Source organism: Cydia splendana, chromosome 1 (assembly GCF_910591565.1).
Source record: "Cydia splendana chromosome 1, ilCydSple1.2, whole genome shotgun sequence".
NCBI classification, from domain to species: Eukaryota; Metazoa; Arthropoda; class Insecta; order Lepidoptera; family Tortricidae; genus Cydia; species Cydia splendana.
In genome coordinates this window covers 33,296,557-33,319,496 of record NC_085960.1, presented here as the reverse complement: position 1 = coordinate 33,319,496, position 22,940 = coordinate 33,296,557, and the positions used below count along the sequence as shown (strand labels likewise).

Below are 22,940 nucleotides of genomic sequence, written 5' to 3'. Positions count from 1 at the left end.
ATTTAAGTAAGTATTTGTAATAAAATCAATGCAAAACGCCGTGGCGCACTAGTGGCGAAAGACAGGGGAGGCCTTCCGAGCAGTGGGACACAATATAGGCTACAAAAAAAAAACTTCTATGTTAACGCAAAAAAAAAGTCGCAGCAAAAAAGTCTAAAATAGTTATTTGCGTGATAATCTGTGTATTTTTGAGTTCATTATTTTAATTGTACAAAAAATACCTAAAATATAGTATTTTTATCAGTTTTTATCAAATCTTAAACTTTATTTTAATTAAATCATTATTAAGAATTCATACTCGTAGGTACGGAGCTCGTACGCGGTTTGGAACGATGCGTTCTGAAGTTTTTCGGGGGTCTATAATAAACAGTCAATATACCGTTGAATGTCGTTTGAACTTTTTTTCGTCTGTTTCTTTTTGCTAACAGTGTGAAAGGGACAGAGATAATAGAACCCAAGTATTTCGAACTCGTTCATGTTGAAATGACATTTGACTATAAAGGTCACTTGAATGTCATTTTGTCTCACTCAGTGAGCAAAATCGCATTTTGCTCACTGTTTTTAAGAAGCATAGTACCCTTGTTCGAGCTGCTGAGGTGAAAACGTATATTTCGACACTCCCAAGGGAATCAAAATTTATAGGGTACTTCCCGTTGACCTAGAACTATGAAATTTGGAAAGAATTATCGTCATACACTACAAGTACAGTAAAAAATCTAAAAACTATTAATTAGTAAAAAATTAAATGTAAAATTTGCACGGAACCCTCGGTGGGCGAGTCCGACTCGTAATTGGCCGGTTTTTCCTTTAATATAAAAACACAAATTAATAATTCAATAAATAAAGGCTTGTAAAGTTTAACGGGTACGTAAGTGACTATGACTACATAATTTAGACCTTTCTCCCTTTGGATCAAATTTCCCCTGCAACTTTAAATGGAAACAACAAATAAACAGGAAGCCTACGCCTGTCCGTCATTTATTATACACAAGTTGTTTATTTGAGGATAGATGGGCATTTCATTAAGACTGCGACCCCGCCGTAATTTCCTTGACATGAAATTTTGGACTATAACTTACTTTAAAATGAACAAATACTGATTAAAATGAGGTGGATCGTGAACTGTCATCGTTTGACATACATAACCTCATAGTAACAAATCGTTTTGAAATTTCATAAATATACTAAAGAATAGCTGATTTGACTGGTTAGGCTTCTCGATCTTCTCTTCTTCTGTTTCGATTATGATCTTAGAAAAGCGGACAGACTATACACTAGTATATTAAAAATCACTATAATTTTGGAGTTCAATTTTCCCCAGTCTCCCACCAACTTTAAATAGAAACATACAAACAGGAAGCCAATTCTTATCCGGTCATTTATTATACACAAGTTATTTATTTAAGCATAGTTGGGCATTTCATCAGTCCGAGTTGTACATCAATCATGTCTGCGTCTGCAGGATACCGAGCGAAATTTATTTTATCTGAGGTTATTCGGCAATGCGTTGCGTTGGTGGATTTATATCGAACATGTATTGATCGGGTTATTTCATCTGATGGACCGGATTTTTGACATCAGCCGAAAGACGTCCACTGCTGGACAAAGGCCTTTATGGGGTAATATATTGTACGACATTTATGGGTACATTTCTGATTTTACTGTAAGTAAATGGAATAAAATGGAAGCTAAACTTTAAGAAAATATGGTTGCACTTGAGTATAGTGCGCTAAGTTTATATTATTTTTGCTTACTGCAAAAAACTTTTACAGTACATTTCGTGTTACTTTCACTTCCTGTCTGGAAGCACTTTCCGTGCCTATGTCGATAATTGGAAGGGCCGTATGTACTGTAAGACGTTGTACGAATAAATTGTTACAGAAGCAGGATTAAATCGTCTAATCAAACTGTCACTTTAGCATCTATGACATAAAAACAAGATTGTAATATCACTTGCCTGCTTGCCAATCTCTATGGCGTCTTCAACTATAGTAACATTGTAAGTTAATGTAGGTTCTCGGAGTTTTATAGTGTCACGGACTAGCAATCCCAATTCAGCTAAGATATCTAGATACTCGACACTCGTATACTCTTTATTCAATTCAATTCATTTCAGAATTTTGACATACCAAAGCTTAGCTGTGGTTATTCATCAAATTATTAGGTATGTATTTTCCGTAATAGGTATTAATATCCAGAGAGGAAATGGAGAAACGGCCGGTCGGCCTGTTAATGACTCCCTCTTTCCTGGCACTTAATGACGAAATTCTATCAAAAATTGGCATTATATTGGCATCCAATATACCTACTTACATTCCGAATACAGTTAGAGGTAGAATATTGTGATCTCGCGATATCCCTCATCTGTCGTCGCGGCAACATAAATTACTTTTCGGGGGGTGGGGGGTTACCTGGATGCCCTTTCGCTTCGTGACTCCATTTTCATTACACTCACTTTTCAACTTTAGCAGTTTACTTTGTTTGTTTGTCAGAAGTAAACAGGCGAGTTTTTCAAAATATTCTATCCACTAAAAGAAATGTTTGCATAACAATAACTACATATGTTGTTGCTATTGTATAGTCTGTCAAGCCATTAACGTCGGTAGAAAAAAGCGGCAAATTCAAAAAAAATATAGGTACCTACTTACCAGATTATACCCACACATAGAAAATTTGAATTTCGCGTCTTTTTTAATTACTCAACGAGTTCCAGGAGGAAACATCGTGAGGAAACCGGACTAATCCCAATAAGGCCTAGTTCCCCTCTGGGTTGGAAGGTCAGATGGCAGTTGCTTTCGTAAAAAACTAATTCTTGGGATTAGTTGTCAAGCGGACCCCAGTATCCCATAAGAAGTGCCAAAACAAAATGCATGGATAATGCGAGTAAAAAGAACTGACATCAGAGAGATGACACGTACTTGTCCGTACATGTATTGGCACGACCGACAAGCACGATAACTAAATGACATGATTGAAATATCATTCTGATATCAGTGTACCTACATAAATACATGCTTAGATACTTAAATAACATCCATAACACAAGAACAAATATTCGTGATAAACACACAATAGTTATTTGTTTCACTCGGGGGCAAAGTTGTTGTTTAACCGCTCGTGCTAATATTGATATCCGAGCAAGCGAAAGATTCCAAAATTGAACCACGAGCATACCGAGTGGTTCGAAAAATGGAATCTTGAGCGTTGCGAGGGTTTCAAAGCACGAGGGTTAAACAAAATTTGCCCCCGAGTGAAACGCAAAATTTTTCACCACACCAACCCGAAGCAAATATTAAATGTAAAATATGAAACAAAATCAAATTGAAATGAATATTATTAAATATTTATCATCCAAAATCATCATTTAAAAGTCAATTTTACCAGCAAACATAAGAAAACGACTCAAAATTTGCATTTGATTACTTTGCCTCACATGTGAATACTTTGCTATCCGTTTTTGAAGTGCAAAGTAAGCCTTTCCGAGCTGGTGTGGTGAAAATAAATGTCCTTACTAGGATTCGAACCTGGGGCCTCCTGCTGCGTAGGCAGGCTCACTACCAGGCTAGGAGGACGGCAAAATAAATACCTATCGATATTTTTTAATATAAATATAAATGGTCAACAAATCGCTGCCCTAATATTACAGGGTTCTACATATGTTTCACTTTTATCGAACTGAAATTTGAACATTGTCATAGTGACATAAGTCGAATTTCAACTATCTTGAAAATGTAACATAGAGCCCTGTAATATTGGGCCAGCGAAATGTCGTAGAAGACGCCAAAGACGTCAACTGACGCGCGCGCGTGCAGCCCAATATCAACCTTCGTGCATTTTGATAAGGTTCACAATGACGCGCCGCGCACTATAGGCGTGGCATTCAAGTGGATATCTCGTCGTGCATTGTAAAAGGTCCCTCACACCATCCAGTCAAATTTAGGTGCCTGACCACAACGACCTCATAAAGGGGACCTACGGTAAATATGCATGAGATCTTGGTAATATATTTGCAAAGTACTATCTATGTGAAATAGGTTTTACATTATTGAAGACGGTATGAGTGAATTTCTTGGCTGAATTATTTAGGTTTCGTAAAGTAATCGAAAACCTTTTTGAATCAACATATTTTGATGCCTGGGGGCCTAGACAAGATAACAATCGTACATCGACAAACGAAAAGTAAAACAGATGCTACGAAGTAACGTGATATTTGCTTTGCCACCCTTGTGGATAAAATTAAACTTTCTCATCAGATTTTGAAGAATAAAGAGAGCCTTTACAAGCTGGTGTGGTGAAAAAATATACTATTTAATAATTTACGATATTCCTTCGCGGCTAATTGTCTTTATTACTACCAATTATTTTGAATCCCTTTGGGTACCTTATCAAGTTATCAGCATCAAGTGTCTAACAGCTATTGGCTATTAATTGGGCAAAATTAATATAATTAACGCCAGCCAACGTGACTTCAATTTTGCTAAAATGATGACCTCTCGGCTTGTCATGTTTCAGCTACGAAACGACGATAATAATATAATTTATACCTCCATACAGGGTAAAATGGGAGACGGGTTCGGAAAGAGCAAATCTTTTAAAATAATTGAATGGGAAAAAGAAATGAATCCGTCGGTTCCTTCTAGCTTTGGTTTTGTATGTTTTAGATGCACTTTTTTATTTTATCATTGTAAAAATGTTAGGTAGGTACCTAACTTAAAATCGAAGATGAATAAAGGAATAAAATATTGGTACTGGTGGGCAAGAAACACCCAAAAACCATTCGTTAATGTACCACACAGTTAAAATATGTAAAAATGAATGAGAAATACAGTAGATTATTGTATAGTTAAGAGGAAAGAGGATGGCCGCTTCTCCATATAAACGTAGTTCCCAGTTTCCTCTCTGGATACTGACACTATGGAAAATATTTTTACATAATTGGATGATTATATTAACCATACCTATTAGCTAATATGTCCCTAAGTTTGACTTTTTTCGAATTTTTGTTTATTGTAATAATTAGGAGCGAAAAACAGGTTTTATACAAATTTTTAAATGCTCCTTCCTTACTCTTATAATAATTAAAAATTCAAAAAAAAACCAATAGCTGTGGTTGATATACAACAAATTGTGTCAAAATATTTTCAATAATGTTATTATCCAGAGAGGAAAATGAGGACTACGTTTGTATGAAAAGGCGATTTCGCGCGGGTCATCCACTTTCGTCTTAATGACGTGGTACGTAATAGTGGTAGGTATTAATCAATTATCCGCAAATCTGTACTTAATTCAGCCAAATATCATTCTCTGAATACCTACGCAATGCAGTATTGACAGGCACTAATGGAAATTAGCACGGGGATTTGCCTAAGTCGTCCCAAGCCCGCACAGCTCGGATTACCCTTAATGCCTGAAGGATTTCACTAGAACCCTGAATTTACTAAGACAATATGCATACGCCGGCCACGATTCATGAGCACGATCAATCTATCAATATTAACTGTGACTGTGACACATCTCAGAGGCTTATCCTTAGGGGTCATCCATTAATTACGTCACACGTTCAGGGGGAGGGAGGGGTCAAGAAAATGTGACATGTTGTGACATGGGGGAGGGGGGAGTCACAAACATTGTGACGTCACTTTAACTTCATCAGTAACCGAAATTTTTTTAATATTTTTTTATTCGCTGTACAGTTAAATAATGAGTTTTTGGAAGTAATTTTCGTTCCTAATTGGTTTTGTGTTATAAAATGACTAATATTTCTTTTACCAATAATATTTTTTTATTCAAAAAATAATGCCGAGTTAACAAAATTGCCTAAAATGTGACGTCACACCAGGTGGGGAGGGATTTGCAAAATGTGACCAAGTGTGACAAGGAGGGGGGGAGGGGTCAAAAAACCTAGAAATTCGTGTGACGTAATTAATGGATGATCCCTTAAGATGATAGTGAACGTCGCTCTATTGTATATTAATCATAGCTGTATAGCTAAGATTATTTTGGATTTTTTAGTTACTATAAAAGTTAGGAGCTTTTAATAGTTATTTGTTTTACAAGGGGGCAAAGTTGTTGTTTAACCGCTCGTGCTAATATTGATACCCGAGCAAGCGAAAGATTCCAAACTTGAATTCGAAAAATGGAATCTTGAGCGTTGCGAGGGTTTCAAAGCACGAGGGTTAAACAAAAGTTGCCCCCGAGTGAAACACAAAATTTTTCACCACACCAACCCGAAGCAAATATTAAATGTAAAATATCAAACAAAATCAAACCAAATCAAATTCAAATGAATGTTATTAAATATTTATCATCCAAAATCATCATTTAAAAGTCAATTCTACCAGCAAACATAAGAAAACAACTCAAAATTTGCATTTGCATGATTGCCTCACATGTAAATTACTGATAGCAAAGTGCAACTTTGCTATCCGTTTTTGAAGTGCAAAGTAAGCCTTTCCGAGTTGGTGTGGTGAAAAAAAATATAAGGAATTTGTTTTTGTCTTTTAATAATAAAAAAAATCGGACGAAGAGTTATAGCTATGGTCAATATGCCTACCTACATCAAATTGTATAAAAATACTTTTCATAACGTCAAAATCCAGGGAGGAATATGTGGACTACGTTTGTATGGAGAATCAGTCGTTCCTTTTCTCTTTAAAGGGGCCCACAGATTAACAGTCCGCCGGACGGTATCGGCCTGTCAGTTAGAACAAAATTTTTACAGTTCCGAACACCTGACAGGCCGATACCGTCCGGCGGACTGTTAATCAGTGGGCCCCTTTAAAGGTGACAGGCGGTGTGCGACCGCAGCAGCGGTACTGCTCAAGCGTGATCACGGGTGATGTCACTGTCAATCTTCTTGATAAAATAAGTGACGATTGAACTTAATTGCGACAGCAATGCGGGAACGACAGGAACTTGCAGATATTCGATTAATTGGATTGGATTGGATTTGGGTTTTGTATAAATGTATCGTTCAGTTTTATCGTAATTACTTAATCGACATCTTTTTTTAATTTTACGGTTTGTGGTCACCACCGCATTCAAGCCGCATTTTATTTGCAAGAGGAAATCAAAAGTTGGTTATCAGTGCAAGTAGAGTGAATAAAAAAAAATCTGATACCATACCATTTATAATATTAAAATTTGAGCGCTAAGTAAAATATCATCCTGTAGTCACCGTGCTGGTCCAGTGTGTGTAATTAATTAATTATGAAAGATGTCATGTGCTTCGTTTCGTGTAACAACACACTAATTAGCAAGAGCCAACAATTCATCTTTAACATTAAGATTTCCATTTTGCAATTTTACCATGTTTAATATGTACTTATTTCGTTGGAGGCAAACAAGCTTGTATGCGTGAGCAATACTAAGCTATTACCGTAGCCTAGAGATGTTTGCGACTCCAGTATATATGCATGAGGGGTTTATTAATAGGTATTAATATAATTTACTCAATGGCTGCTGCTCGACGCAACGTGTGGGCAACTGCGCAGCGACGCCATTTTCCATAGCGCTAACTAGACGCCGACGCTCAAAAGACGCTAGTGGAGTGGCTCTTCAGTGACATGAAGAATACTAAGTGTAAGGCCTGAGTGAACGCTCGAAGCGGAGCGTTCGGCGGGGCGTGTAGCGTGGCGCCGGGCTCACAAGTGATTTGAGCAGCGTGCACTAAGGCCGCTCCTATACGTTTGCATTTGTTTAACATGCACGCCGCACTAGGGTGATTCACTTTTGTATGGAGAAAAAAAAGTTGTAATATTTTTCCAGACTTTGCTCACCGATGGAGTCTCCCCACACTAAAAACTATCTATTTCAATTTTCAAAAGAATCAAATAACGTTTAGAGGTTGCACAAGTTGAAAAGGTAGAGTGAGAACCCCATACATTGCGTGAAAATTAACTATGTTCTTAAATGGCAAAATATAATGAACTGATACTAAAATCGCATGAGAAAACTGAATTTTGCGTCTAAAACACGATAAAAGCAAAGCAAAACAGGTGGAAAAACCGAAAAATCTTAATTAGAACATTTATCGAGTAACCAAAATCCAAGTTTACTACTAATTTTAAAATTTATTTATATGTAGAAGGTTCAGTATCACTCTACTCTCCACTTTGATGGTAGCCGCTCAAACTATTTTCTACCCTCCGATGTAGAGTCGTTGGTTATTTGAAAAATCTTTGTTGATGTTGTGCAACCTCTAAATGTTGGCCGATTTTAATTTTTTTTAACGTATAATATTTTTATATCAGTTAGAACAAGAATTCGAGCAAAGTCAGATGAAAATCGAAAGTTCGGAAAAATGAAACACCCTACGCCGCACGCCCCGCCCCGCTGCACGCTCAACTCGACCGTCCACTCAGGCCTTACACTAAGCAACATTTATACAGCAGCTAATACCTGAGTGAACATTTACAATCATCTTAAAATAAGTAATTACTATAATGTAACGGAGATGTATAGTCTCTATGGTTGAATTTGGAATTTTAAGTTAGGTACCTACCCAGAGTTAGATTTTCAAACCTCGAGAAAACCTCGGTATTGTGGTGGAACGAAATAATTTAGGTCACAAAGGTTTTGCCGTGTCGCGAGTAATCTCATTACCTGTTGCATTTTGTCGGCTTCCTAATACCGCATTCAGAAAAGAGAATCAGAGAGAATTCCATACTATTATACCTATTATATTATAAGGTACATAGATTAACTAACAAGTAGTAACTTGCAAATTGGTCGCGTATATGTCGCTAATAATTCATAGTTAAGTCAGGTCCCCACACCACTGAAACCGGCGCCACGGATTACCGCGGCATTATGCTGAGCTGAGTGGGACTGAGAACCCTATTTAATCGTCCTGTTTTTTATGTCTGCATGTTTTCTTTTTACTATGTATTATTGTGGCGGTGAATAATAGTTATTTAGGATGCAAATGCGCAAAGTAGGAAATTCGCAAGAGTGGTGATAAATTATAACACGACAATTACCTATATTGTTCAACATTTTACAGTACATACATATGGCACTTTAAATTTTCGACATAGGCACGGAAAGTGCCTATTCCCGCACTAGTGCGGGTAAGTAGCACCATAGGTATTGAAAAAAGTGCTATCAGATCAGTTTTCAAAATCTCTGCCGGCGGAACGCACTTTACCTTAACGATTTAGTATTACCGGGCCTTAATAAAGCGTCGGTAAATCCTGGGAGTTTGTATCGGCTTCTCGAAAGTTCGCGACAAAGTCAACAGCGAACCGGTTAGAATAATTAGAACTTATAATAGGCTTGCCGTTATTGGTAAAATACAAACAACTTAGCTACTTAATTCGGATAAGTTACTTGCCTTAACGCCACTTGCACCATCTCACTAGCCCCGGGTTAAGCGGTTTAACCGTTAACCCAGTGTGAAATTGTACTGGTAACCATGGTAACTCCAGGTTTAACTGGTTAACCCCGGGTTAGTGAATGGTGCAAGTGGCCCTAACTGACAAAACAGATAAAGCTTGCTTATAAAGCTGGAGGTTCTGGGTTCGAATCCGTGTAAAGGCATTTATTTGTGTTCAGAAATACTTTTTCTGGACGATAGTTTGATTAACTCACTGATAGTTTGAGGTAATATTTTACAAAAGGGTAGCGACAAGGCACCTAATACTACATTTTTCAAGAAATACAGCGAATATAAGTTTTTCATAAAAAACTTGTATTTGCTCTATTTCGTTTGTTTTATAAACTGGAGCTATATGAACAAATTCTGTAATTTGTTTTGTAATTTGTTGTTGCACGTAGTATTAAAATGAGAACGAAACTCCGTATGTATGGGAAGGTGAAATTCGGCCGAGCTTGCTGCGGACTCTTAAAGTCTCAGTAAAATGTACCCAAATCGCAAACTTTCTACAGTAATGTTTTTAATCCAAACCCCAAAGGCAAAGGGACATTAGTGAAATATACAGGGTGGGGCCTGACAGGTAACACAGTGTAACACGAGCAAATAATTAAAACATAGTGTTCACGGACCTACTAGCGACATCTATCGAAGCTGCGACGACAACTGCTATACCACTCCTCTACGTGCTCATCTTGCAATTCTTGCAAACACCTTACTCGCTGCATTTCATATTTAAGCTTACCTATATAAAGCCATTTTTCGTAATACACGAAATTCTACAATCTTTTTTAAATAAAAAACGTCTTGATTGAATGGACCCTGGAAAACCACCGACTCCTGCGCACATAGATTGTACTCCTCAAACGATGAAACTTTTGTTCGATGACTTTATTTTTAGTTCCATTTAATTTAATTTATACTATTTTAAGTCGCACTGTAGGTAACTATATTCGCAATACATTGTGTTTTAGAATAAACTTTAAAGTGTATTAAAAATCAAAACACAAGTTATTTTTAAAAGTAGCTAAACAAATTTTGGTCAGTTTGAGGAGTACAGCCTACAGTCTAATTATTTGCTCCTGTTACAAGTCATTTATATAAGTAGCTAATAAACAAATGTTGGTACATTTGAGTACAACCTACAGTTTAATTTTTTGCCCCTGTTACAATCCCCACCCGGTATTCACATGAGATACCGGACACCCACGGACTTCGTTAACCAACTTTTAATCCGTATACCGAAGTAGGAATGGTTTTCCTCTAATTGTTAAACTCCGCACATACTAAACGACTACTTTCCGAGTGGATTAAACTTTCGTTAAGTGCTTAAATGATTAGGCGTTTTAGTAGTAACTTTAAGGCTTAGGTGTTAAAGTGTGACTTGCGCAAATTCCGGGAACTATTTAAGATAAAAGGAAACATCACGTGACGTGACCGCTTTCCTTTACAAACGCCCCCATCCTCCCCAAATATTAACATGACTAGACATAGAAGTTTTAGTGGGACGACGTCCTTTAAAGTCAGCCCTCCTGCCTAGTACAAACAGCAATACTCCTAACTGTACATCGGTGGACCTTATTACAAAAGGCGTAAGGTCCACCTGTACATCACAGTTATTAACAGTGTACGCGATGGTACGAAGCAGTGAATAGTGCTAGAAACAGCAATCCCAGAGCGCAGCCGGCAGCCATGGAGGAAATGTAAAGTCTCCGCAAATAACCTCATCAGCCGCAAGTCCCCCCCCCCACCCCTCTGCGCTGCGCTGCAAGGACATGAGCCTGCTAACCTATTCGTATCGCTAGCGAGACAGGTTAAGAAAACCAATGTAAAGGCCCCTGTACACAATGGGCCAGCGTGCGCCAGTCTGGGGGACGCATTTATGCGTTAGAGGGAGCAAGTGATATTGCTATCTCATTCTACCGCATGGCTGCGTCCCTTGGACTGGCCGGCGCTGGCCCATTGCGTACAGGGGCCTTAAGGGCCGATACAGACGGCATAATTTGTATGGAAAATGGACGCAACTGCAACGTCGGCGTGCAGTTTCCATACAAGTTGCAGTGCGTCTGTACCGGCCCTCATGTGGTGTGATCTAAAGACGTACCGTAAACCCCCCCAAGTATGGTCAAGTAGGTACATACTAACTACAACCGTGGTCCAGAAATTCAATACGTAATTAAGTATGAATACCTAATAAGTATCTACATTTCTTCAACCAAAAACGTCACATTTGACACTGACAGATCAGTATCATATCGGAAACAGATCCAATAACTAAAATTCGAATTGGCCTGTATAGTTGGGCGGTTAACGGTAAAATTTCATAGCGACCGATAGGTATATCGGTCGCTATATGTTACCTACCGGTCAATTTGTTGGTGTGAGATAACAATTCCTAGTTTCTAGGTTGTTTTAGGTTCAGTTTTATTTATTTAAACTATCAAGCGATTAATTTAATCAATCGGAAATACGCATTGGGATTGCTTTTAAAGAGGCATTGTTCACGTCATGAGAACAAATTATTTCCGAAACAATGAATACAATAGGAATATAAGTATCTTTTAAACGCAGTAAAAATATCGTTAGCACGATCCAGACATCGCTACAAGTTTTAGCGACATCTACCGACACATTTGACAAACTTTACAAGTATGCACGCAAACATACTGGTTCTTCTGAGCAGTGATTTCGAGCGATCAGAATTACACTACAAACAGAACAAACTTGCCCTGTAAGAAAACAAGAATCGTGAAAGGGCTTTAAAACGTGCTTTGTTCTACTTCCGAGTTTCTGCCATATAATTAACTTACAATCAGCTTGGCTGCGTAATTAATATTCATTCGGACAAGATATGTGGTTAGCCGATCGTGAATTAGGTATTATAGGACTAATTAGCATACCTGTGCTAACTCGGGGCACGAGCACTAAAGTGATGCTAAGTATTAAAGTTTTTTACCTTAAGTGGCTCAATATTAGACATGATATTGATCCTGTTTACAGTACCATAATTTCCAATAAGCAAATGCATAAATATACGTCAATAAACTTTAATAATAAACATCAATTAGTATTCGTCCCCCGAGTTAGCACAGGTACTTGAACGCAACGCCTATCGTGTGCGGCGTCATCGTGAACCTTGTCGGATTGCATGAAGGTGGTTTTAGGGCTGTAGCCGCGCGCGTCAGTTGACGTCATTGGCGTACAAATTGATAATGAATTCGTTTTCATGTGACATGGACTTTATTTCCAGCAAACTAGCAGGACGCCACTGCACTTAAATACGGAACAGGTATTTTCAAACTTTTTCTCACGTATTTTTCCTTTTACCGATACCTATAAATGGATCAAAGGGCCTACCGCGAACGACGTTCTACGTGCTGCCTCTCTGTCGCACTTGTAAATTCGTACGTAAGTGTGACAGGGAGGCAACACATCGAACGTGGTTCGCCGTAGACCCTCAGATCTTCATTGTCTCGCTACATTAAATTGCACGTTGCCTTGTTACGTATTCAGGCTCACAGGCTATTTTTTCCACTAGGCTTGTGCCTGCTCGGTCACTACAGAGAGCGCTCCGCTCTCGGTCAATCGGTCAAACGAACTAGTTCGGTCTTTTAGTTCCTTTAGTTCAGTTCGGTCTTCAAGAGCTGGGAATGTATGAATCGATTTTACAGTAGTTTTTTCCTAAATGTTTGGCAACTGAATTACGATTCAAGTTGTACGATATTAAATGACGATTAAACATCAAAAAGCTAGACATAATAAAATAAAATAAAAAATACAGAAAAAATATTTGATTTTTCTTCATACTTTTCAGGTTTAGGACTGTTTGTCACTCTTTTATCTCGTTCGCACTCGTGCCAGCGTCATTGTGAACCATTTCGTTCAGTCTATTTTCTGTTTCACTTATGTCAAGCGCTCACCAATCCCACTGAACTAAAGGACCTAAAGACCGATTAAGAGCGTACAAAAAGATTTAGTTCCTTTCGGTCCTTGATGGGATTTCATTCTTAACAGTTCTTAGTTCATGACCGACACAAGCCTATTTTCCACAACAGTAATGCGGCTGCAGTTGACGTCCAAACGTCACCTGTAATTTGTGTCACTTTCGGGTCTCTAAAACGGAACTCTAAAAAATGCTGCTCTGCGTCACTTCCAGCATTTCTAAATCATAAGATACTTAAGTATATACAATGGATACCTAATGCGACATTTTAAACTCTCGCGTTTTGTACACATAATTAATGTCATTAAGCGCCACTTGCGCCATCCCACTAACCCGGGGTTAACCGGTTAAACCGTTAACCCAGTGTCAAATTGTACTGGTAACCATGGTAGCTCTAGATTTAACCGGTTAACCCCGGGTTAGTGGGATGGTGCAAGTAGCCCTAACGAGTCTAACGCGATTAAATTTCATTATTTTACCTTTTTTCCGATGTTTCAGCCAGGTTGCACTAGCTGCGGTCAAGGAAGACCGCTTACTTATTATGGTCCTCCGTGACCACAGCTTATTCTTGACAAGAACTTTCGGTAATTCTTGACAGGAAATGAGTTCTGTGCCGGAATTTAGTGACAATTGTCTTGTTTCTTGTGATGTGACAATTGTCATTAGCTTCGCAAAATAAGTACTTATTTATTGGCGATATAATGGAGGTTTTTTTATTAAAATGTTGGTGCCAACAAGCACACCGCCCGTCCGATGGTAAGCGGTTACCGTAGTCTATGGAGGCATGTGACGTAAGTAACAGTGATGTCGACAATAGTCGCACCTTCACCGTGGTGAAATAGGGGCCAGTACTCGTGTAAATTAAAAATAATAACAATTATTTAGCTTTGGGGGTGTAACTGGGCTATATATAAAATAAAAAGTATAGTATAAAATGGTGTAAAATACAACTCGGTTGTGCTGCTCAAATCTTATCAATTTACAAGTAAAATTGCACCATGTGTGGTGACCTAAATAGTGCTCTTAAAACAAAGAAATGATGAGAAAGAAATGCTCAAGATATGATTTAACTTCACAAAAACTAATAAATTCTTCTCCACGAGTATGAAGGTATACTTCGCGTACCTGCCGCGCATACCTAACCTACTTACCGTGAATTACCTTTAATAATCATAATATATTTAACTATGAAATTGTATAAATCTGAATTAAACCTTAGTAAATTGAGTAAAAATATTTACAATTAAATTCAAAACATAGATATTAAATACTTTGATGGATATAGTTATACATAAATGGTTCTTATTAGAGACGCTCTTAATTACGCTACAGCAAGAAATGGGATATTTTCTGAGGCAATGTACAGAATTCGAGGCCTGCAGGCTTCATAAAAACTAAATGAAATAGCGTCGCAGAAATCGCTGAGCGAGTTGACATTCTTAATGCCGCGAGCGGTTTTTGAATAACTCGAAATGAGATTTAATTATTTATAGAAAAAGGTTTATCTAGTTGTAAAGTCTTGACAGAATTAATAATTCATTCTGTTCTTCTAATTAGTCTTTTACTATAAGTTCAGGGCACGCCGTAAGCAACTTCGTGATTTAGATAAACGTAGGTAATATACATCAGTACTACCTATCTAGGCTGCTCGGCGCTCCGCATAGGTATCGCGTATTTTAAGACGCTACTACCATAAATTTACACATATTCGCATATTTTATACACGGTGGCAAAAAAATAAGTGCATTACCGTTGCCAGGGAGGTTTTGGGATTATACTGACCAACTTTTACTATGGGACCAACCCCGAAATCACCAAAAAATAATTTACCCTCTCATAGAAAATGGACCAGTATGGAAGTATAGTAGACCATTAGATCACTCACTATGTTGTAACACTTAAGTAAACTGTATTAAGATTTTAATTAGTTGATATTGAGTGATTGAGTATGGTAACCAGTGTCATAACAGGTCATGGACTTTTTAACAAACATCTTTTTATAACAGGTGTCACAGACAGTCCCCTATGCCGTGGATGCATGGAGGAAGAAGAAACAGCCTCTCACGTGGTGTTGGAATGCAGCGGATTGGCCCCATACAGGGCAAAACATCTCGGATCCCCGAGTGACCTCCCCGAGGTCCTACTCAACATCAAAGGTCTGATAGGATTCCTCGAGGAGCTGGGCTGGCAAGACTAGTCCACCCCCTATCACGCAAAATAGGCGCAAGACGTCGAGTTGCGGAAAATCGCCCGAACTATACAATACAATAGTTGATATTGTCTATTCATATTTAATGTTGCTAATGTTGCTATACCCTCTCAGGGGTCATGTTGAGACTGTACCTAGCTCTAAGCTATAAATAAGCATCAAATGTACACATGAAACGCAATATATTTTTAGGGTTCCGTACCTCAAAAGGAAAAAACGGAACCCTTATAGGATCACTCGTGCGTCTGTCTGTCTGTCTGTCTGTCTGTCTGTCTGTCTGTCTGTCCGTCTGTCACAGCCGATTTTCTCCGGAACTACTGGACCAATCAAGTTGAAATTTGGTACGGATCAACAGTTTAGAAGTTATTCAAGAAAATAGGAAAAAAATGACCATTCCCCCCCCCTTATCTCCGAAACTACTAGGTCTAAAATTTTGAAAAAAATACATAAAATAGGTCTATACCTATAGATGACAGGAAAACCTATTAGAAATGTACAGTCAAGCGTGAGTCGGACTTAATTACAGTTTTTAATCCGACCCCTACGGATTTTTTAAAGAGATTTCACTCACGTTTCACATAAAAAATACATTGTTAACAGTGCCGGATTACTTAGAGTAGTAGTTTTCTTAGAGTAATTGGTGATAATTTTCTGATAAGATAATCATTTTAAATATTTAACGGTCTTACCTACTTACGAGTAATTGTAAGGTCAAATTAAAAATAATGTTTTAAAAAAATGTTAAATTGAGAGCTAGCTTAAAGATTTTTGTACTCGTCGACTTTAATGGTTGAATTAATAAAGACTTTGTAACCAATAAGCAAAACAAGCACGTGCTTAGGGCACCACATTCAGGAGGGGCACCAAAATGCCAGGTTGAAAAAGGTGAACAAATTTTAAAATTAGGGACAGACACATCGTTTTTACCACACGATTTTTTTTAGCTGTCCAAAAGCTAATTTGCAAAAATAATGGCGCGTAATTCTTTGGGAAACAATCGGTAGCAGTAGAAGAGTCGTGATTACATGCATAGATTCGATTTCAACCCACTCTTTTGCGGTTCGGCGTTAGGTCTTATGCGAGGCCTTCTGCCTTAATTACACTTGGGCGTGGATCCAAATCCAAGCTTTCCTCTTTCGCAGCTAGGCCTACTGCCTTTCTCACACTTCGCCAATTCAATTCCAAGCTCTGCTTTCTTGCATATTTTATGCATGAAAACAACCTCGAATATCGAAGCCTATTAAGAAATATCGAGCCCTATGCGAAGCTAAGCTGATAGAAAACTGTCCCATCCCTTCTCTGTATGAAATCCTGGATTCGCGCCTGGTTGGGACTAAAAGTAAAATTGCGTTTGTATATCGAAAAAATTTCGCGCTCGCTTCGCTCGCGTTTTCAATAACTTTATAAGGTATGATAAAGGTGACATTCGGGTGGCGACTGCAGCAACATTACTCTGTTGCAACGTTACTGCTGCAGTACTGTCAACTTCCGTGATAAAATGATGTGACTGATTTCCATACTAAAAGTAAAAATTTACAACTGTCTATCATATTGCGTTTTTATATCGAAAAATTTCCGCGCTCGCTTCGCTCGCGTTTCTATTACTTTCTAAGCTATAATAAAGGTGACATTCGGGTGGCGACTGCAACAGCATTAGGTACTCTGTTGCAACATTACTGCTGCGGCACTGTCAATTTTCGTGATAAAATGATGTGACTGATTTCCATTCTCAGCTGTAACGCGGCAATGAACTTCTCTCAATTTACCAAAAAATCAATGTAATCTTGATGACCCGAGGGAGAGGGGGCACCTAGAAATCCTTAGGGCATCAACATATCTTAATCCGGCACTGATTGTTAAAAATTGTGTAATATACGGAACCCTTGGAACGCGAGTCCGACTCGCACTTGGCCGGTTTTTTTAATGACATTGTGGTATAGTTCTAAAGTATATAGTACAGGGTGGAACATTTCTAGAGACTGAGCTGAAAGGATAGTGTTATCTAAGTGATCTACAATCGAGTTATTATAATCGTAAAGCTGGATTTAAAAGTAAAACAAAATCATTAAAATGAAATATTTTTATATCAGTGACAACCCTACAAAGTAATTTACATTTTAAATTGACACATGTCATGTCTTTCAATAGGATCTACTTGATAGGGTTGAAACATACCTACAGATTTTCGCACTAATGTTTAACAAAATGTATCTCAAAAACGGTTAGAAATATTAACGTGATCAATAAGTGAAAAATAAAGTACGTAGCCTGAACAATTCCCAGTTTGCGTAAAATCTTCGTTCTTTTCCACCTGATATAAAAACTGTTGGACCAGAATTACGCAGTGGGGAGCAAAGTAGGCATATTTCGAAAAAACTTCAGTAAAATGTATTTATTTAGGTATTTATTTATCTTTCAGGATGCCAGTGCCGCACCGAGCTGCAGCAAACATTGGCCGAGTTACAAACTTTTACTCTGTCGAGTAACCGCAGCAAAATAAAACAAAAATGTTGATGAAAACTTTACACGAGGCAGACGAAATTGAACCCTATCGTGATGTAAATAGAGCTGACTGCAAACTGGTTAACCTTAAATATGGCGGTGTCGAATTTAACCTGTTAGCGCCACTTGCACCATCCCATGCATGGGTTACCATGGTTACCAATACAATTTGATACTGGGTTAACGGTTTAACCGCTTAACCCCGGGTTAGTGGGGTGCAAGTGGCGCTAAGTAAATTCGTCTCAAAGCAAGTATACTATGGAGTTGCCACATGCGCGTCCGTGAGGGACGCGTATCAATGCGACGAAATTAAAAACACGTTTTAGCATTCCTGACAACATACCAAAAACAACCTACGTAATTTAGTCGGGTTCATTGTTGCCCACCAACACAATATTTGTATGTACTTACAGTTGACACTAAGCTGAATAGTAGCATCCAGCTGCTGGCCCTCCGGCATAGCGCGGTTCCAGACTACGCAACGGAACACAGCGTCGTCGTCGTCTCTTGTCGGTGTGAGTGTTAAAGTCGCTATGGTGGGCTCGGCGCGTGTGCGAGCGTGCGTCATGTTGGCTTCAAGCGGGTAGGTTGAACCGTCGCGGTACCATCTGTGGAAATAAAATCATCATTAATATGAGAAAATATTGAACGTACGTTTAGGAATGGCCAGAATATGCACAGAACCGGAAATATTGAAACAAGTGGGGGTAGCCTTTGCTTAGCGGTACCGTAGTCTCTCATTAAGAATAACGTACATACCTACTACCTAAAGGTTCCGTCACACAGGCGCGTTTTCCGGGCGGGGCGTGAGCGCGGCGTGAGTGTTTTATATGTAAAAGCGGCGCGCCGCGCTCACGCGCCGCCCGCAAAACGCGCCTGTGTGACAGAGCCTTAATACCTACATACTTAATTCTACTTTAATGCAAGTGGTGACATTTATCTTAGACATAGAGGCAGGAAACTGCGCAGAATCGGGAAAAGTGACGTGCTCACGTTTCGGAGGCCAAGACCCTCTTTGGGTCGGTCACTGAGCCATATTTCTATATAATATAAAGCTGCAATTAGTTAGTTATAGAGGAAGGAGAATTAGAGATTACCGGCCAAGTTATATAGAATAAAGGGATTGCCAGCCTCGTATTCCTGACTGACCTCGTTTTACTCGCTCGTCCCATTTCCCAACTTCTAGAATAAATTACTGTTTCATCTGTTTTAGGAAGCGGCCACCGATTGATTAAATTTTCATCTTTACTTTGCCAGATGTCAGGGTCATGTCAGAAAACCATAATGGAATTGATTAATATTTGATGATGATTTTGTATTGGCCCATTAAATAGCAGAGCGACCGCGTCTATATATTATTTAAGTAAGTAATAATTAATGTCTAGTGCAGGCATTACGTCTACACCGTGGGCTTGAGTAACCCGACAGATTTAAACCACGCATTCGTGAGGTAATAAGGAGCAAAAAATGTTAAGTATATGAGTTTTAAATATAAGAAAAATCGAGCCTAAAAAAATCAACCACAAGTAGGCGTGGTTCCACAGTTCCTAGCAATGTGCCAAAGAGAATTTTCAAAATATGTAAAGTTCCCAATGAAATTATTGAAGTGAAAACTTCTTTAGCGGCGCTGTGCACTCTTTGTGATGGGGAAAAAATGTTAAACTCGTTAGCAGGTGTCACGTGACCGTAAGATTCGTAAGACGTAAGATGGACACGTGACCTGATCAAAAAACTGTTACAATGCCATTGACTTTTTCTTAATTGACTTAAATGCCATCTAGTGAGTTTCCCTCTAACTGGTACTAATATAACTCGAGTACTAACAGTGATGTGCTTAGGGGTTTCAAGTAATGCGATGAAATAACGCTAGATGGCGTTAACCTCAATTATACATAGTGCTGCAGACATTTTGCTTTGCACTAGATGGCGCTGTTATTAATATTTTGACGTAAGACGTAAGACGCTTCGTAAGACGGACACGTGACCTGATCGAAAAACTGTTACAATGTCATTGGGTTTTCACTTCTGCTGGCACTCCTGGAGTGCAACCCGTTGTTTTTTTTTTCGGCATATTTTTTTTTCTGCACGTTAGTTGCTAAGCCTTCTTACAGTTATGTATTTTGGATTTCTATGACACTTGAAAATATACAAATGTTATACCGGGTGTGGCCTGTAACACGAGCAAATAATTAAAACATAGATTGTACTCTTCAAACGGTGACACTTTTGTTCAACAACTTTTAAAAATTATGAAGTATTTAGAGTCCCTATTTTTCATACAAAATAAATATTATCTTCAATGGACGCCATCGCCACGCCAATATCATTATGATTGACGTTGCTTGACACGCCTTAAACATAACAAAATTCGCAATACATTGCGTCTTAGAATAAACTTTAAAGTGTATTAAAAATCAAACCACAAGTAATTTTTAAAAGATGCTGAACAAATGTTGGTCAGTATGAGGAGTACAGCCTACAGTTTAATTTTTTGCTTGTATTACAGGCCACACCCGGTATAATAAACAGTCGTCAACCGTTAAGAACATTGCGTAATAATCTCTAATTTGAACAAGAACTTTCCAAGTGGAAACTTGCATGAGAAAGGTTTCCAGAAATTTTGGAAATTTTTAAAATGTTTTGCAACTTGCACATTGCTAACAGTGCCACGGTAAGCTTAATAATTCAACGGAATCTCATTATACGTTTTATTACTAGAACCTGTGCCTGTACTATTACATTAAATATTGCATCGTATTTTATTCCTCGCCTTTGCATCCGGGATATATCCTAGGTCTCCCTAGACGACCTATACATGTAAATAGCATATAAGTTACGTCGCCGGGCAAAGCTAGCAGTCGCATATCCGGGTTTAAGTGTCACATAAAACATGAAGGGTGCAGGATGCATGCGAGATGGAAATGCAAACGTAACTGCACTCCAGTGTGCGAGCGTGACATCGCTTAATATAGTATTTTCTCAAATGAGGTTTACGCCTAAGACCCTAAACTTTTAAGAAAAGCCATTGTTTCTTTTATGCCAGCGGTTTAGCTCCCGTATTAGCCACGTGCCAAAGCAACAATGTCCTTTAAAAAGCAACTGTATTGTGATAGTATTAAGGTTCAAATATATTAATTAATATGCGGGTTCGCCTATATTGATGTGGTCGATCGTACATTACCAAAACATGTTAACTCGTATGAGCTGTTACAAAGATTTGAACCTTAATACTATCACCATACAGTTGCTTTTTAAACGACATTGTTGCTTTGACCGGTCACACAAAAGAAACAATGGCTTTTGTTTAAAAGATTAGAGTTTTAGGAGTAAAAATCATCTGAGAAAATTTATACTATACACCAGCTTTACTGCAGCAGTATTGCAGCGCGACATTAATGCCGACTGCATTGCTACCGCAAATGTCAAAATTAAGTAAGCTCGATTTAAAATGTTTGTAAAGCAATTAATATTTAGGTACGGAGTCAAAGAATGTCCGAACAAGACTGAATATAACTTTAAATTCTCTAAGCGCCACTTGCCCTGGAGTAACCATGGTTACCGTACAATTTGACACTGCGTTAAGTCGAATGATCTTTATATGTAACTCGTATTTTAAAGAGATAAGAAAACTTTTAAAAGATTGATAGCACAGAGAGGGCTGGCAGTTTTCTCTCGCAGCGCATCAGTCTTGCAGTACAGCGAGGGAATGTTGCCAACATCTATGGTACGATACCGTGGGGGCCTTTTACGATTTAAGTTAAAATTAGTTTTATAGTTTCAATGTTACACGTGCATAAGTATTACACTAACTATAATACAAATACTAAACTTAATTAATTAGTAACTAGCTTAAGTGTAGACATGTGTCGTTCACGAGTGAGCGATTTAAATGAACTAGGTATATCTTTCGATCGAACTCACTGACTCTTCAACTCACTGATGATTGAACTCGCTCAGTAACTCATTTATCTCGTGTTCCTTGCTCGGTCTTTCCCACTCATTCGAATGAGCCGGCCGAGCGTGAGGAGCGAGTGAAAAGGTGAAAGGTGAAGGTTTCGGAGGATCTATATCTGAATCCCTAAAGTCTTTTCTCCTATCTTTGCATTCCCTAATATTGTTTGTCATAATGATCAGTTGTCCTAACACTAAAAACCCTAATTTTGGTTTCCCTAATTATTGATTACTTATCCTAATGTTATTAAGCATGTTTTCTTTTTTGCGAGGGTCGCAGTTCTAAACCTAACCTAACCCACTTTTGTGACAGCAAGTTCTAAAACCTAACCATTTTTCAGAACCTTACATTATGGAAAATAATCGTTATGACAATTGATTGTTAGGGCATGTGCCCATTAGGACAAACCAGTTAGGGCAAGTGACTTTAGGACAAACGTTGTTAGGGATTCAGAATGACACCCGGTTTCGGAGGTGTCGGGAAAACATGGCGTATCGTGTGATTCGCCATCTTGGTCGCACTTATGGCTGTGTGTTGATTGATTAACACCTCTTTTTACTCATGTGTGAACAATATACCTAGGTAGTCTAGAGATCCAAATGAGTGATATATGTAAATCACCGCGAGCGAAAGATATGAATTAATCTATTCAACTCAGTGAAACGTTTTGCGCGTCTCTATTAGATAAGTAGCTTAGCTAAAAGCGACCAGGGGGGCGATTTTTTAATTTTGAGCGACCGATTTCTTACTCCAAAATCGGTGGAAAACGGCGAAATGCTATTTTTTGAAATACGAGCGATAGAAATTGGGAATCGAGTGGTGTTGACCACTCGTTTTTAATTTTATTAGTAGAATTTAAATTAACGAAATAATGAATATTATTGAACGAAATACACGAAATCGAGCGGTCGGAATTCTTAAATCGGCCCCCAGGCCCAGACTGACAAGTGCCGCAAATACT

The 22,940-nt window shown here is 38.3% G+C and overlaps 1 protein-coding gene across 1 annotated transcript in view; it reads right to left on the bottom strand.

Moving 5' to 3' along the window:
• Positions 1-22,940, bottom strand: part of LOC134793939 (hemicentin-2) — a 192,361-nt gene that overhangs the window by 42,835 nt on the left and 126,586 nt on the right. Inside the window, exon 4 of the mRNA XM_063765659.1 lies at positions 18,439-18,635. Coding sequence (XP_063621729.1) covers positions 18,439-18,635 — 197 coding nt within the window. The remainder of the gene's footprint in view (positions 1-18,438; positions 18,636-22,940) is intronic.